General features: G+C 44.0%; 1 protein-coding gene across 1 annotated transcript in view; it reads left to right on the top strand.

Moving 5' to 3' along the window:
- gak (cyclin G associated kinase) overlaps positions 1-11,975 on the top strand; it is a gene marked incomplete at its 5' end in the record, with an annotated part of 37,905 nt that overhangs the window by 25,902 nt on the left and 28 nt on the right. The window contains 18 exons of the mRNA XM_083905219.1: positions 830-879; positions 966-1,114; positions 2,584-2,706; positions 3,273-3,406; positions 3,516-3,710; positions 3,802-3,919; positions 4,018-4,097; positions 4,238-4,431; positions 5,555-5,716; positions 5,851-6,017; positions 6,141-6,387; positions 6,482-6,679; positions 6,799-6,936; positions 7,035-7,121; positions 9,219-9,494; positions 9,774-9,922; positions 10,251-10,427; positions 11,302-11,975. The exon at positions 11,302-11,975 is cut by the window's right edge and continues 28 nt beyond it. Coding sequence (XP_083761345.1) covers positions 830-879; positions 966-1,114; positions 2,584-2,706; positions 3,273-3,406; positions 3,516-3,710; positions 3,802-3,919; positions 4,018-4,097; positions 4,238-4,431; positions 5,555-5,716; positions 5,851-6,017; positions 6,141-6,387; positions 6,482-6,679; positions 6,799-6,936; positions 7,035-7,121; positions 9,219-9,494; positions 9,774-9,922; positions 10,251-10,427; positions 11,302-11,403 — 2,746 coding nt within the window. The 3' untranslated portion in view covers positions 11,404-11,975. The remainder of the gene's footprint in view (positions 1-829; positions 880-965; positions 1,115-2,583; positions 2,707-3,272; positions 3,407-3,515; positions 3,711-3,801; positions 3,920-4,017; positions 4,098-4,237; positions 4,432-5,554; positions 5,717-5,850; positions 6,018-6,140; positions 6,388-6,481; positions 6,680-6,798; positions 6,937-7,034; positions 7,122-9,218; positions 9,495-9,773; positions 9,923-10,250; positions 10,428-11,301) is intronic.

An 11,975-nucleotide genomic window follows, 5' to 3' on the forward strand; every position in this document is an offset into this window, starting at 1 on the left:
TTATGAGGTTGCACAGTGTTTGTATTATGTTAGCCCTACGCTAATGCTAATCGCAGCCTCGATAGCTTACCTCGAAACAGGTTCGCCAAGTTAGCCGCAAAATAGCCGTCAGACCCGCCGCTGCCTGGTGTAGCGTGCTGGCGAAGCATGATAAATCGGCGAAAGTGCAGCGTGATAAATCGGTGTAAATTACAATTACCCCAAAAATCTTGAAAATAAAGGATGCACACCATCGGGCCATGCTCAACCCATATCCGAAATCTTAGGGGCGGTCTGACTAATGGTCTGCGAGTTATGCCGGTCACAGACACACACACAGACACAACTTGCTTTATAGATAGATTAGGATTTTTTTAAAGACGGAATCATGAAACGGATGCGCTTGCTGTTGTTGTGTTTGTCAGAGATTTGAGACTTGAAAGGCCACAAATCAGTCAAATCAAAACTGATTACCAGGGTAAAAATACTGCCGAACTGGTACTGGTCAGAAGACGTAGGCTGAGGAGAAGGAGGTCTTTATTGCAATCGGGGGGCACATTTGCACTCATGCATATGAAAGAAACATGTCTGAACCTCTTCACGTGGTTTGAGTGGTTGAATCTGAAGATGCATACAGGAAGGCCTTAGTCTTAACTGTTGGAACTTCTGTGTTGTCCGTGTTCATTCATTGACCCATGTTCCTGAACAGCTGTGTTAGTGCAGGATCTTAGATCTTAGTCCAACCATTTGATTTCCCTTCTTATTACTCGTATTGATTTGCGTTTTTGTTGTCCCTGCTATGTTGTGTACCTCCATCTTTCATAAGTGCACCTTTTACTTTCTCTTACAGCTATGCCAAAGGTGACCTGGATATTTCATACATCACATCTAGAATAGCAGGTAGGCACTTAATACTTCTCTGTATTGCTGTAATACAACCGTGTGAGAGGTGTAATTCTTATTAATTTTTCTGTTTGTGTCTGTAGTCATGTCCTTCCCAGCAGAGGGGGTGGAGTCTGCGATAAAGAACAACATTGAGGACGTCCGTCTTTTCCTGGATTCTCGTCATGCTGGTCACTATGCGGTTTATAACCTCTCCAAACGATCATACAGGCCATCGCGATTCCACAATAGGGTATGAAGTGTCCTTAAAGAGTTGACTTGAGTTGATTTTGGCCCAGCACCATTGTTGAGATGACACTTTGGGCCAATTCCAATTCCTATCTTAACCCTCAAGCTCAACCCTTAATCTTAACTGGCCCTCAAAACCAAGTGTTGAGGGTTATTTTGTCACTTAGAAATGGGACACCCCTTAAAGGGACAATATGTAGTATTTATGGGTTTATATTACCCAAAATCCACTTTTGTATACATATTATGTGCTCCTGCATTGTCTAGTCGCTGTATAATATTCTTTGTTTCATTTTCGTAGTGTTTCAAAAAGTCATTTAAAATAACATGGTCGCGGGTCGCGGTCGCATAGCCACTGTTAGCAGCGAGACGCCATGTTTCTGCCGGAGCCTGTAAGGACAAACGCGAGAGAACAAATCAAGCGTCTCTTTACTTGTAGCGGAAGTCCCGCCTCCACTCTCTCCGCTTCGTCTGCTACGGCCGCGGTAGCTCGCCCTCTCCCTCACCTCACGAACCTCATCTGCTGACACAGAGAAAGACGACGAGGACGACATTTGACCGGCTGCGGATACCGTAGCGCTCAGGAAAGGGAGGGGGTGAGCAGAGCAGCAGGTCTTTGTTGTAAATTTCAGCCTCTCCTCTTGATGTCACTATAAACTACTTACTTCCCCTTTAAATGCAGATACGTCTTCAGACTGTAGAGGGCAGAATAACGCGAAAGCTGCGTCCAGTCTGTCAACTCCAAAAAAGAAGAAGAACACATTTACGTCACGATTATTTATTACGATCCGTTTGTCAGTCAAGTTATAAGGTTGTCAGTTAGTTATAAGATGATACTCATACAAATACCACAACCATGGACATATTCAGCTGACAGTTACCACACACCACGGCTTATTGAAAAGTAAACCATAGCGGTTTGGTTCGTTATTTAAAATAAAAATAAATGTTACGCAACAATGACGTAAGAAATCCATAAAATGGGACTAAACTAAGATAATACAATGGTTTTCATCATTTTTATATCTCTATTAACAAAGAAAATACTATAATACTATAAAACAATACAAAGCCACATTCAAATCGGTGAAGTATCCCTTTAATTTGTAGCGTACTCATTTAGCTGCTTTCGGCGCCGTCTTTGTTATGTGAAAACATGCAATGCATTCTGGGTAGCCCTTGCGATACAGCGCTTAAACTTACCCCTCAACTTATTTTTTCTGAGAATCGGGACAGCACTTGCACTAGCGAGAGCGCGCATTTTTGAGATTGAGGGTTAAGATTGAGGGTTAAGCAAGAATTGGAATTCTTCCTTTAACTTTTCCTTAAAACTTAAAAGAAATGTTTGACGATTTTGTTAGCACCGATACATACGTTTCTTATTGCTTCAGTGTTTGATGTCGTCATACGTATGTGTGCCCACATGAGATTCTTGTTATATTCACATGGTTATTATTTGTTTTGTGTGTTTAGGTTTCAGAGTGTAACTGGCAGGTGCGCCGTGCCCCCAACCTTCGCAGTCTCTACAGTGTTTGTAAAAATATGCATCTATGGCTGAAACAAGACCAGAGGAACATCTGTATAGTCCACTGTCTGGTAAGATGTACACATATGCGGTGTTTCCATCATGGTACGCTTTGGTTTGGTCCAGTATGGAATGGTAAAGCCCTGGATCGGGCTTGTGTTTCAGCTGAGAACAGAACCTTGGTAGGCGGGGTACCCAACGGCAATGTTAGCAATGGCGTCGAAGGCGACGATGTAGGATATCCAGCAGCTCGTTTTTTCCTACTCGGTTCGTGGCTGTGGCCGTTGAAGAGAAAGTCGGCCAGAAAAAAAACAGGAAAAGGAGTGTGAGTGGAGTCCGTCTAGCTGCACCCTGACCTTATTGTACCATTTTACTCTGGTACCCCAAGGGAAGTTTGGAGCTGGGTATTTTGGTACTATTCCTAATGGAAACATACTGTGCCAAACCAAATCTTTCCACTCGATGGAAACACGGCTGTATACACCAGATTCTACTGGTTAGTCACCTGACTAACTGTCTGGTGACTGCTGAGTAGGCTTGTCCTTAATTTATGCTCAGATGTAGAGAGATAATTGGAGAAGATCAAGACCAAGGTGATCAAACTTCTTTAATTGTATCCGTCACTTTCTCTCTGTAGGATGGCAGGGCAGCATCAGCCGTGGCAGTTTGCTCCTTCCTGTGTTTCTGCCGCCTTTTCACCACAGCTGAAGCTGCTGTCTACATGTTCTCAATGAAGCGATGCCCACCTGGCATATCACCCTCACACAAGAGGTATAACAGACAGTTGCCTCACTCTCCATCTTACCCCCATCCTGCACCAAATATTCAGTGTTTTCCGAAAAACTAACAATTATTCTGATGTTACTTTTTACTCATGCAGGTATATTGAGTATATGTGTGACATGATGGCAGAGGAGCCCATCATCCCACACAGCAAGCCTATAGTAATCCGCTCCATCATCATGACGCCCGTGCCGCTGTTCAACAAGCAGCGTAATGGGTGCAGGCCATTCTGCGAAGTCTATGTTGGAGACGAGAGGGTTCTCACGACATCGCAGGAGTATGACAGAATGAAGTAAGTCGGTGCACACAAAAGGTGGACTTTAATCTGTTATTCTCAAGATTAACTAAGATTTTTAACAATGTTTTTGTTCACGCTTTTCCAGGGATTTTAAGATGGAGGATGGACGAGCCGAGATTCCCCTCAATGTGACAGTACAGGGAGATGTGCTAGTGGTGATCTATCATGCACGTTCTACCCTGGGAGGCCGTCTGCAGGCCAAGGTATACACACTCGACTGCAAATGATTTGGCACATGCGGCTTTGGATTTTTACTTTTCATCGTACATCATATGCCAAATTTGATTCTGTTGTGTTTCAGATGGCATCCATGAAAATGTTTCAGATTCAGTTCCACACAGGCTTTGTACCCAGAAATGCGACAAATGTCAAGTTTGCCAAGTATGTCTATGGATTTGATTTATATGTCACCTCTTCTCTTTTTTTTGTGTTTTATCATGCTTTATAGTAAATAAAAAAATAAGGCTTGTAATACGGTTTCCCCATAACATATTCTTCATCTTTACCTGTTCTCCTTCCAGGTACGATTTAGATGCCTGTGACATCCAGGAGAAGTACCCTGACTTGTTTCAGATCACCTTGGACATTGAGATGGAACCTAGAGACAGACCCAGCACCAAGACGCCACCATGGGATGGCTTTCAAACCAAGGGCCTCAACCCCAAAATTCTCTTCTCATCTCGGGATGAACAGCAGGAAATCCTCAGCAAATTTGGTAGGTTGCATTGCTTCTTGGTGTGTGAGAATGTGTGAGAATTTGTGACATCTAGTGGTGAGACTGCGGAGTACGCAAATAGTGGACTCCGATGCACTCCCCTTTGCTAAGATGTTCAGGGAACTACAGTTTCTCTTACTTCCTGTTGTTGGTTAATGCATCAGGTGTATGTGGATTGTGCCAATTATTTTTCATGTGGGTATTAAGTTCATGCTTCAAAACCTGAAAACGCACATCTGTGTTGTAGAAACATGGCAGCCATAGTACATATAAAAAGGCATTATCTAAGGCTATACCATGGAAATGATTTTATTGCAAAGAGATTATACACTTACCCCGGATTTCCACTGGACGCGGAATGGCAGCGGCGCTTTTCTGCTTCGTCCTCTGCCCGGCGTCAATCCCCACCGGGCGCGTTACGGCAGCGACGCGGAGCCTTGGGAGCCAGTGGTATTCACGGAAGATCGCGCGATAATCTTGAACGGACGCGAGTTCGTGAGATCCAGATCCATCTACTTCAACAATCAGTCTTTGTCGTACATTATGACTCTCCGAGACGCTCTGATTAATTGACTGTTTACCTGGTAGCACCGGTCACGACGTTATGTTTATATGAAGTTGTGACAGGCTATATGACCTGCGTATTGTGTTTTATTTTGAAAGGGGGGTGGAAGTGTTTTACTTTGATTCTGTGTCGGACTTCCTGTCTTGTGCGATCTGCTTCGTTGAAATTTACGAGGTTCAGCAGTGGCAACGGAAAAAATAGAACTGATTCCTATCGATAGTGCTGCGGCGCGGCAAGCCGCTTCTGGGCCGCTGCTGAGACGCTCCGCAGCGCGTCTGGTGGAAATGCTCTCATTGATTAGAATGGAAGCGATTTGCAACGGCGATCGCACCGCTGACGTTCCGCTTCCAGTGGAAATCCGGCTTTATACACACAAACATATCTTTGGGTATTGAATGTCTGCTAATAAACCTTTCTAAATGTATAATACTGGTCCTTTAACAAAAGCCAAGCTCTGAGGTTAGGAGTGCCAAGGATTGGTTTACAGCATGTCTCCATCCGTCCACAGATCTTTTTTTTTATATTAAATTGAATATATGAACGGAATATAATATATAGGTAAACCGGAGCTGCCTCGTCAGCCAGGATCCTCAGCATTTTATGACTCCGAGTTGCCCCAGCCAGTTCAGACCCCAGATGGCCCCAGTGCAACAGAACCAGAATCTCCTGTGAGCACAGATACCAACGCCAACAACTTCTTCCAAACACTGGACTGGGAAGGTATTATTTTCCTGAGTATTTCCTTTTATGTTCTGATTAATATCCTACAATCAAAGAGTGCTCGTTTATTACCTTAAATTCCCCAGATAGTGTTCAAACGAACAATTCATCTTAAACTTTTCTTGTTTGTGCAGATGTGAGTGGTCTTCAGGATGCTTCAGACAGTCACGCAGGTGGAGCCGTGAATGACCAGGGGGACTTGAGTGATCAATCTGAAGGGGAGTCCTACTCTTATTCTGCCCCCAGTGCAGAGCCACTGTCACGTGACCCCAGTGAACCACTTTTCGATACCGACTTTGAGGTCAGGAAAGTCTATACAACATTATTGTCAACATTGTATATCTTTCTTCATAATGCCACTGAAATGCTTCTTCCAACATTTCATTTGTCTCTGACATATGCTGGTGTCCCTATCTCCCTGTAGACGCCCCCTCCCATCGCCCAGGAACCACCAATCGGTGACACGGCAGATCTCCTTGGGTTGAACTCTGAACCTGAACCTCCCTCTGCGTCCTCCACATCCTCTGCTCCCCATCAAGGAGTCCAGGGAGGACTGAAAGCTGCCTCCAGCAACAGCGATCTCCTCAACGACCTATTTTCACCCCATGCTGGTCAGACCGGAGCTGGGCAGGAAGACTTGTTCTTCAGTGAGGCCACACCTGACGCACAATGTAAGAATCCAGGCTTTTTTTTACTGATTGCATTGTGGTAAAAATCTTCCTGTGAGCTTTACTGTATTTTTATTCTTCACTGTCTGTGTTGCAGCCGTGGGCGGTAACCTGTTCGACCCGTTTGGGGTGGGATCTGGCTCTGGCATTGGTTCGAGTGCGGGTTCATCTCGGAAGGCCTCTGGACCAGACCTGTTTGGGGACTTGTTGGGTTCTGATGATTCTGCCACCAGTGGGTTTAATTCAGGTCACACCAACCCCACTCCTGCTTCCAACACCAGCCTTTTCAACCTCAGTAAGTTTAGCAGTTACTGTGATGTCAGCCACTGCAAACCTCTCAATGGTAATGCTGAAGACATGTAACATGTAAAATAACCTCAATTTGTGATACTTTTGGCATTTGTGTATTGACAGATAAACTTGGAAATGATGCACCAAAGATGACATCATCAGCCAGCCAACCAGATTTGCTGGGTGGTTGGGACAGCTGGACAGCTGGCAACACCAAAGGCATGAGTGCCTCATCGAAAAAACCCAAGTACACCAACACTGGTAGGTGTAAACAAATGATGTAGTAGTTTGCAAGTGACTGAATGTTTAATTTTAAAACCCAATCATTTTAACTCTTGCGTCCTTACTCATTCCTGTAGCGAGTGGTATGTCCTCCATCTCAAAGGCCAAGTCTCAGACGTTTGATCCTTTTGCCGACATAGGAAACCTGGCCTCCACTTTACCAGGTAAGAGTCCTGGGGCATTGTTTGTAGAACTGTGCGTAGGTACGTCTGTAAAGTTGATCAACTCATAATTCAGTGAATCTTTTGAAAGCTTCATGTAACGCCCATAGTTAAACATAAAGAGGCAGAAAAATGCCCCTGGTTAATATTGATTGATTGAAAGTAACTGGAAAATCATTGCAAATGCATCACTAATGCGGGTGGGTTGTGGCTGAAAGGTGAAGTAAGTAGTTTATCCTCCTCCATCTAGAGGAGAGGCTGAAATTTACAACAAAGAACTGCTCCTCTGCTCACCCCCTCCCTTCCCTGATCGCTACGGTATCCGCAGCCGGTCAAATGTCGTCCTCGTCGTCTTTCTCCGTGTCAGCAGATGAGGTTCGTGAAGCGAGGGAGAGGTGGTGCTACCGCGGCCGTAGCAGACGAAGCGTAGAGAGTGGAGGCGGGGCTTCCGCTACAAGTAAAGCGACGCTTGATTTGTTCTCTCGCGTTTGTCCTTACAGGCTCCGGTAGAAACATGGCTATGCAACCGCGGCCCACGACCATGTTATTTTACATGACTTTTTGAAACACTACGAAAATGAAACAAAAACTATTATACAACGACTAGACAATAATATGTATAAAAAAGTGGATTTTGGGTTATATAAACCCATAAATACTACACAGTGTCCCTTTAAGGAAAAGAAGAGTGAGTAGTCACCGCTTAACTGTCCACTGCTGGGCAGGAGGAAAACGGATAGACCACAGAGAAGGTTCATGAATGATGTGAAGGAGGACATGAAGACAGTTGGTCTAACAGAAGACGACAAGGTCAAGATGGAGTTAGATGATCGGAAGCTGAAAGAAGATTAACAATAATGATAATAATAATAATGACAATATATTGTATTTGTATAGTATAGTATATCATCTCAACATTGTTACAAAACTCTTCACATAGGCTGCCAGCCAGAACTGCCAAGCGTATTACAGCATTTTGACTGATTTTCCAAGACCCACAAAACAGTGTGTTCTATGACTATGTAAACACCAAAACTACCAAAAGAAAAAGTCGACTCTCTTCTTTCATATGACATCATTGGCAGTGAACGGTTGTATTTGAATTGACGTCTATAGACGTCATTGGCAGCCAGTGAGGTAAACACTCTTTTATAATGTGGGAATTAAATGAAACTCAAAACGTGAAAATATAATTCCAATTCTTTATGGTAGATTCTAGGGCTGTAAAGTCAAAGTCGACTGGTCGCCTAATTGGTTGACACGCTCTGGCTCGACCAAAATTGTGATTGGTCGACTAAATTTTTTTTTTTTTTATGGTTAATTTCATTAGGAGGAAAGTACCACATGCTAATAGGGGTGTTTTATAGCACCCGTGCTTCACAGGTAACGGCCTGTCTTCAGAGAACACCCCCCTTGTTTTCCACTATTTTGGTTTAGTCCAGCTCAGTGGGTTGTTGTCGCTCCATGGCTCATGAGCGACAGACGGATTAGTGTTGCCAAACATGACATGCCATTTAAAAACGGCAAGCTAAGGTTGCTCCGTCCGTTCTGAGTATGAACATATCAGAATTATTAGCATATTTCAATGTTTTAGTCTAATATTCGTTGATTGGTTTTATAACTGCAGGCGCAGCCGCTCGTAACAGCAGCAGTGTCCCGTGGTCTATTTGTGTCTCAGCCGCGAAGCTGCGCTGCGCTGTTCAGTCTGCTCTGTATTCCTCAACAGTTATTGTGCTGATATTACTAGGTATTTTCAGATATCACGGCTATGGTATTGCGCAGATGAACGTAATGCAAAACGATGTCAGAGCCGTCAGACTCTGTTGAACTCCAGCCGCGGCTGCGGGTCTTTTCAAATTAAGAGCCGCAGCCGCACAGGTACTTTGAGGGTACCTGTGCGGGGCTTTAGTCGACCAAGAGTTTCTTTGGTTGATTACAGCACTAGTAGATTCATTTCATTCTTCTCAGCTGTATCGTGACGTGAACTATCTTTTAGCATACCTCCAAAAAGAGATGATGCTCATTAAGAAAAGCAAAGGCTCTAATAAAGGATTTGTGAATTTACTTAAACTAACCACCACTCATTCATGTCTCTTGCAGTTTCATCCAGCAGCAATTTTTCAGGTCCGTCTTTTAGCTCAAAGGCTCCTTCCTCCTCTTCTTCATCCACCAATAAGCCCCAGGCCCAGCCCTGGCAGGCCGGTAGACCCACCTCAGCCCAGAACAAACCCTGGATGTCGGGATCTGGATCTATTCCCAAAGTATCCTCATCAACTCAGCTTGGAGGGACACAGCCGACCAAACCCAACTACAACCTGAACTTCACCAGCGTCATTGGTGGGCGAGAGGAGAGAGGAGTTCGTGGGCCAGGGTTTGGTAAGAAACACTGAGAAGCAGCCATTAATGTTTTATTTTCATTAACTAGAGAAAACATTCAGAGGGCACAAACATCTGCCAAGGCGGCTCAGTTTTCCACAGTGTCAATCCACTTCTTCTTTCATAAGGGTAGCAGTTGGTTGGAGAGATCTGGATCACCTCCAAAATGAATGTGTAGTATTGTGTTGATTCTCCGTTCCTGATCCTGAATCAAAGGATGATTGTTCATTTTTCTTTCCACATCACTTTTTCTTTTGCCTTTGTCATGTTGTAATGCAGGCCCTAAGCCAAAGGTGAAGCAGGAGGATTTTGGGGACCTGCTGTCAACCCAAGGTTTTGCCTCCGCGTTTGATAAGAAGGGACCCAGGACCATCGCTGAAATGAGGAGACAGGAGATCACAAAAGACATGGATCCACTGAAACTACAGGTACAAAAAAAAGATCAATCTGGTCTTAAAATTAGCCTCATCAATCAGGAAACATGCATTCCTGTGTAACATCTACTTGTAGGTAACAGCTTGTATTCATTGTACAGAGATTGTGATGATCATTTAAGATATTCAGATCTCAGATATTATGGTGCTCACCTGCCACCTGCTCAGTTACAATCACCTCTTTCTAGAGGCATTCCCCCTGAGTTTTTACCAGATTATCTTTCAGTTACTTGCCAAAAGGACTTATAAGTTATACCTGTAGGTAAAGGTGACCAGTGTTCACTCTCTATTTCTAAAGGTGTTTTTATGTGTCATGCTGCAGATATTAGACTGGATTGAGGGCAAGGAGCGAAACATCCGCGCGCTGCTGTCGACCCTGAACACAGTGTTGTGGGAGGGCGAGACCCGTTGGAAACCTGTGGGCATGGCTGATCTGGTGACCCCCGACCAGGTGAAGAAGTACTACAGAAAAGCTGTGCTGGTCGTCCATCCAGATAAGGTACAGTATAAGCATGCAGTGCATTCAACATCCACTATTCTGTTATCATGGATGATGTCATTAAAATCTGACCAAAAATAGTAAAAAGATTTTTCAGTTATGGTAATACATGATAAAGAACGTAAAGGTACAAGGCACAACGCATTTTTTTTTGCTGTGGCTGACGGTCACAAAAATTGCTAGCTACGCTAATGCTAATCGAAAAAAAAAAATGCCTTTGTATTATGTTAGTCCTATGCTAATGCTAATCGTAGCCTCGCTAGCTTACCGTTGGAAACAGGTGCCAGAATGCAAGGTTCTGCGGTGAACCGTGTGAAATGAGCCGCTGCCTACCCGTTATTGAGCAAGCTAAATCAGTGAAAATCTGACGGTCAGCGAGATATGCCCGTCACAGACACACAGATACAACTTGCTTTATAGATAAGCTAGTGCAGTGCCTGTAGGAAGTATGTTTTCCTATAGTGGGACCTGAAGAAGATTTTTCAGTTATGGTAATGCATGATAAGGAACCTGTTTCTGAAGTTAAGCTAGCGGGGCTACGATTAGCATTAGCCTAGGGCTAACATAATACAAACACTGTGCAACCTCTTTAGGCACAACGCAATTTTTTAAATTTTAGATTAGCATTAGCGTAGCTAGCTGTTGTGACCAGGCAGGCAGCGGCTCATCAGCAGCAGCTGCGCTGTCTGGAGCGGGGAGGTGGGAGTGAAGAGGCTGGGCTAACTTGGCGAACCTCCGCTTGACAAAATCTAAATTTGTATTCGTTTTTTTTTGTTTTTTTACATATTGTATCTTTATTGGTTGCATGATTTCCATCTTTACCATCCTTTATTGAGTAATTATTACATCATTCATGTTCTTCCTCTTTCTGCAGGCAACAGGCCAGCCTTACGAGCATTACGCTAAAATGATCTTCATGGAATTGAATGATGCCTGGTCAGAGTTTGAGAACCAGGGATCCAAAGCACTCTTCTAAAACCCTGGTCTGGATCCCAGCTAGACCAGACCAGACCAGACTGGACTGGATTTGGCCTTACCAAACAAAGGGTTAGACTGGGCCAGATTAGACAGGACTGAGCCCACATTGGGCCTTAGTGGAAACGAGCCTCTGAGAGGTGTCTCTCCACCATTCCCTTCACTCCCTTATTCTGTCTTTCCGTTCTTCTGTTTCTACAGTCAAGGGAAAAAAATACCTTTTGCCTCATGTTTGACTGTCGTAAAAAATTCCTCACTGGGTGTTAAATCGCCAGTTACGTATTGTGAATAACTCACTGCCGACCCGTATGAGTGCCTGAGTGGTGCTGCGAAGGAGAAAGGAATGGGTGACAGTCGCATTGGAAAAGGCAAAATTGGAATGAAATTGGAAAACACAAGGAATTATGAACTTACTACGACGACCATCATCCAGATAAAAGATATGAGCAACACTATGTAACTTTTGCAGACATGCTATGACAGAAGTTTGACTACAACTAAGTATTTTTAACTGGCTTCAGTTCAGCATAACTTCACTGGGCCTGATTCTAGCAGTTTGAGTCTGACTTTCCA

Source organism: Microchirus variegatus, assembly GCF_963457635.1.
Source record: "Microchirus variegatus genome assembly, chromosome: 18".
In the NCBI taxonomy this organism is placed as follows: domain Eukaryota; kingdom Metazoa; phylum Chordata; class Actinopteri; order Pleuronectiformes; family Soleidae; genus Microchirus; species Microchirus variegatus.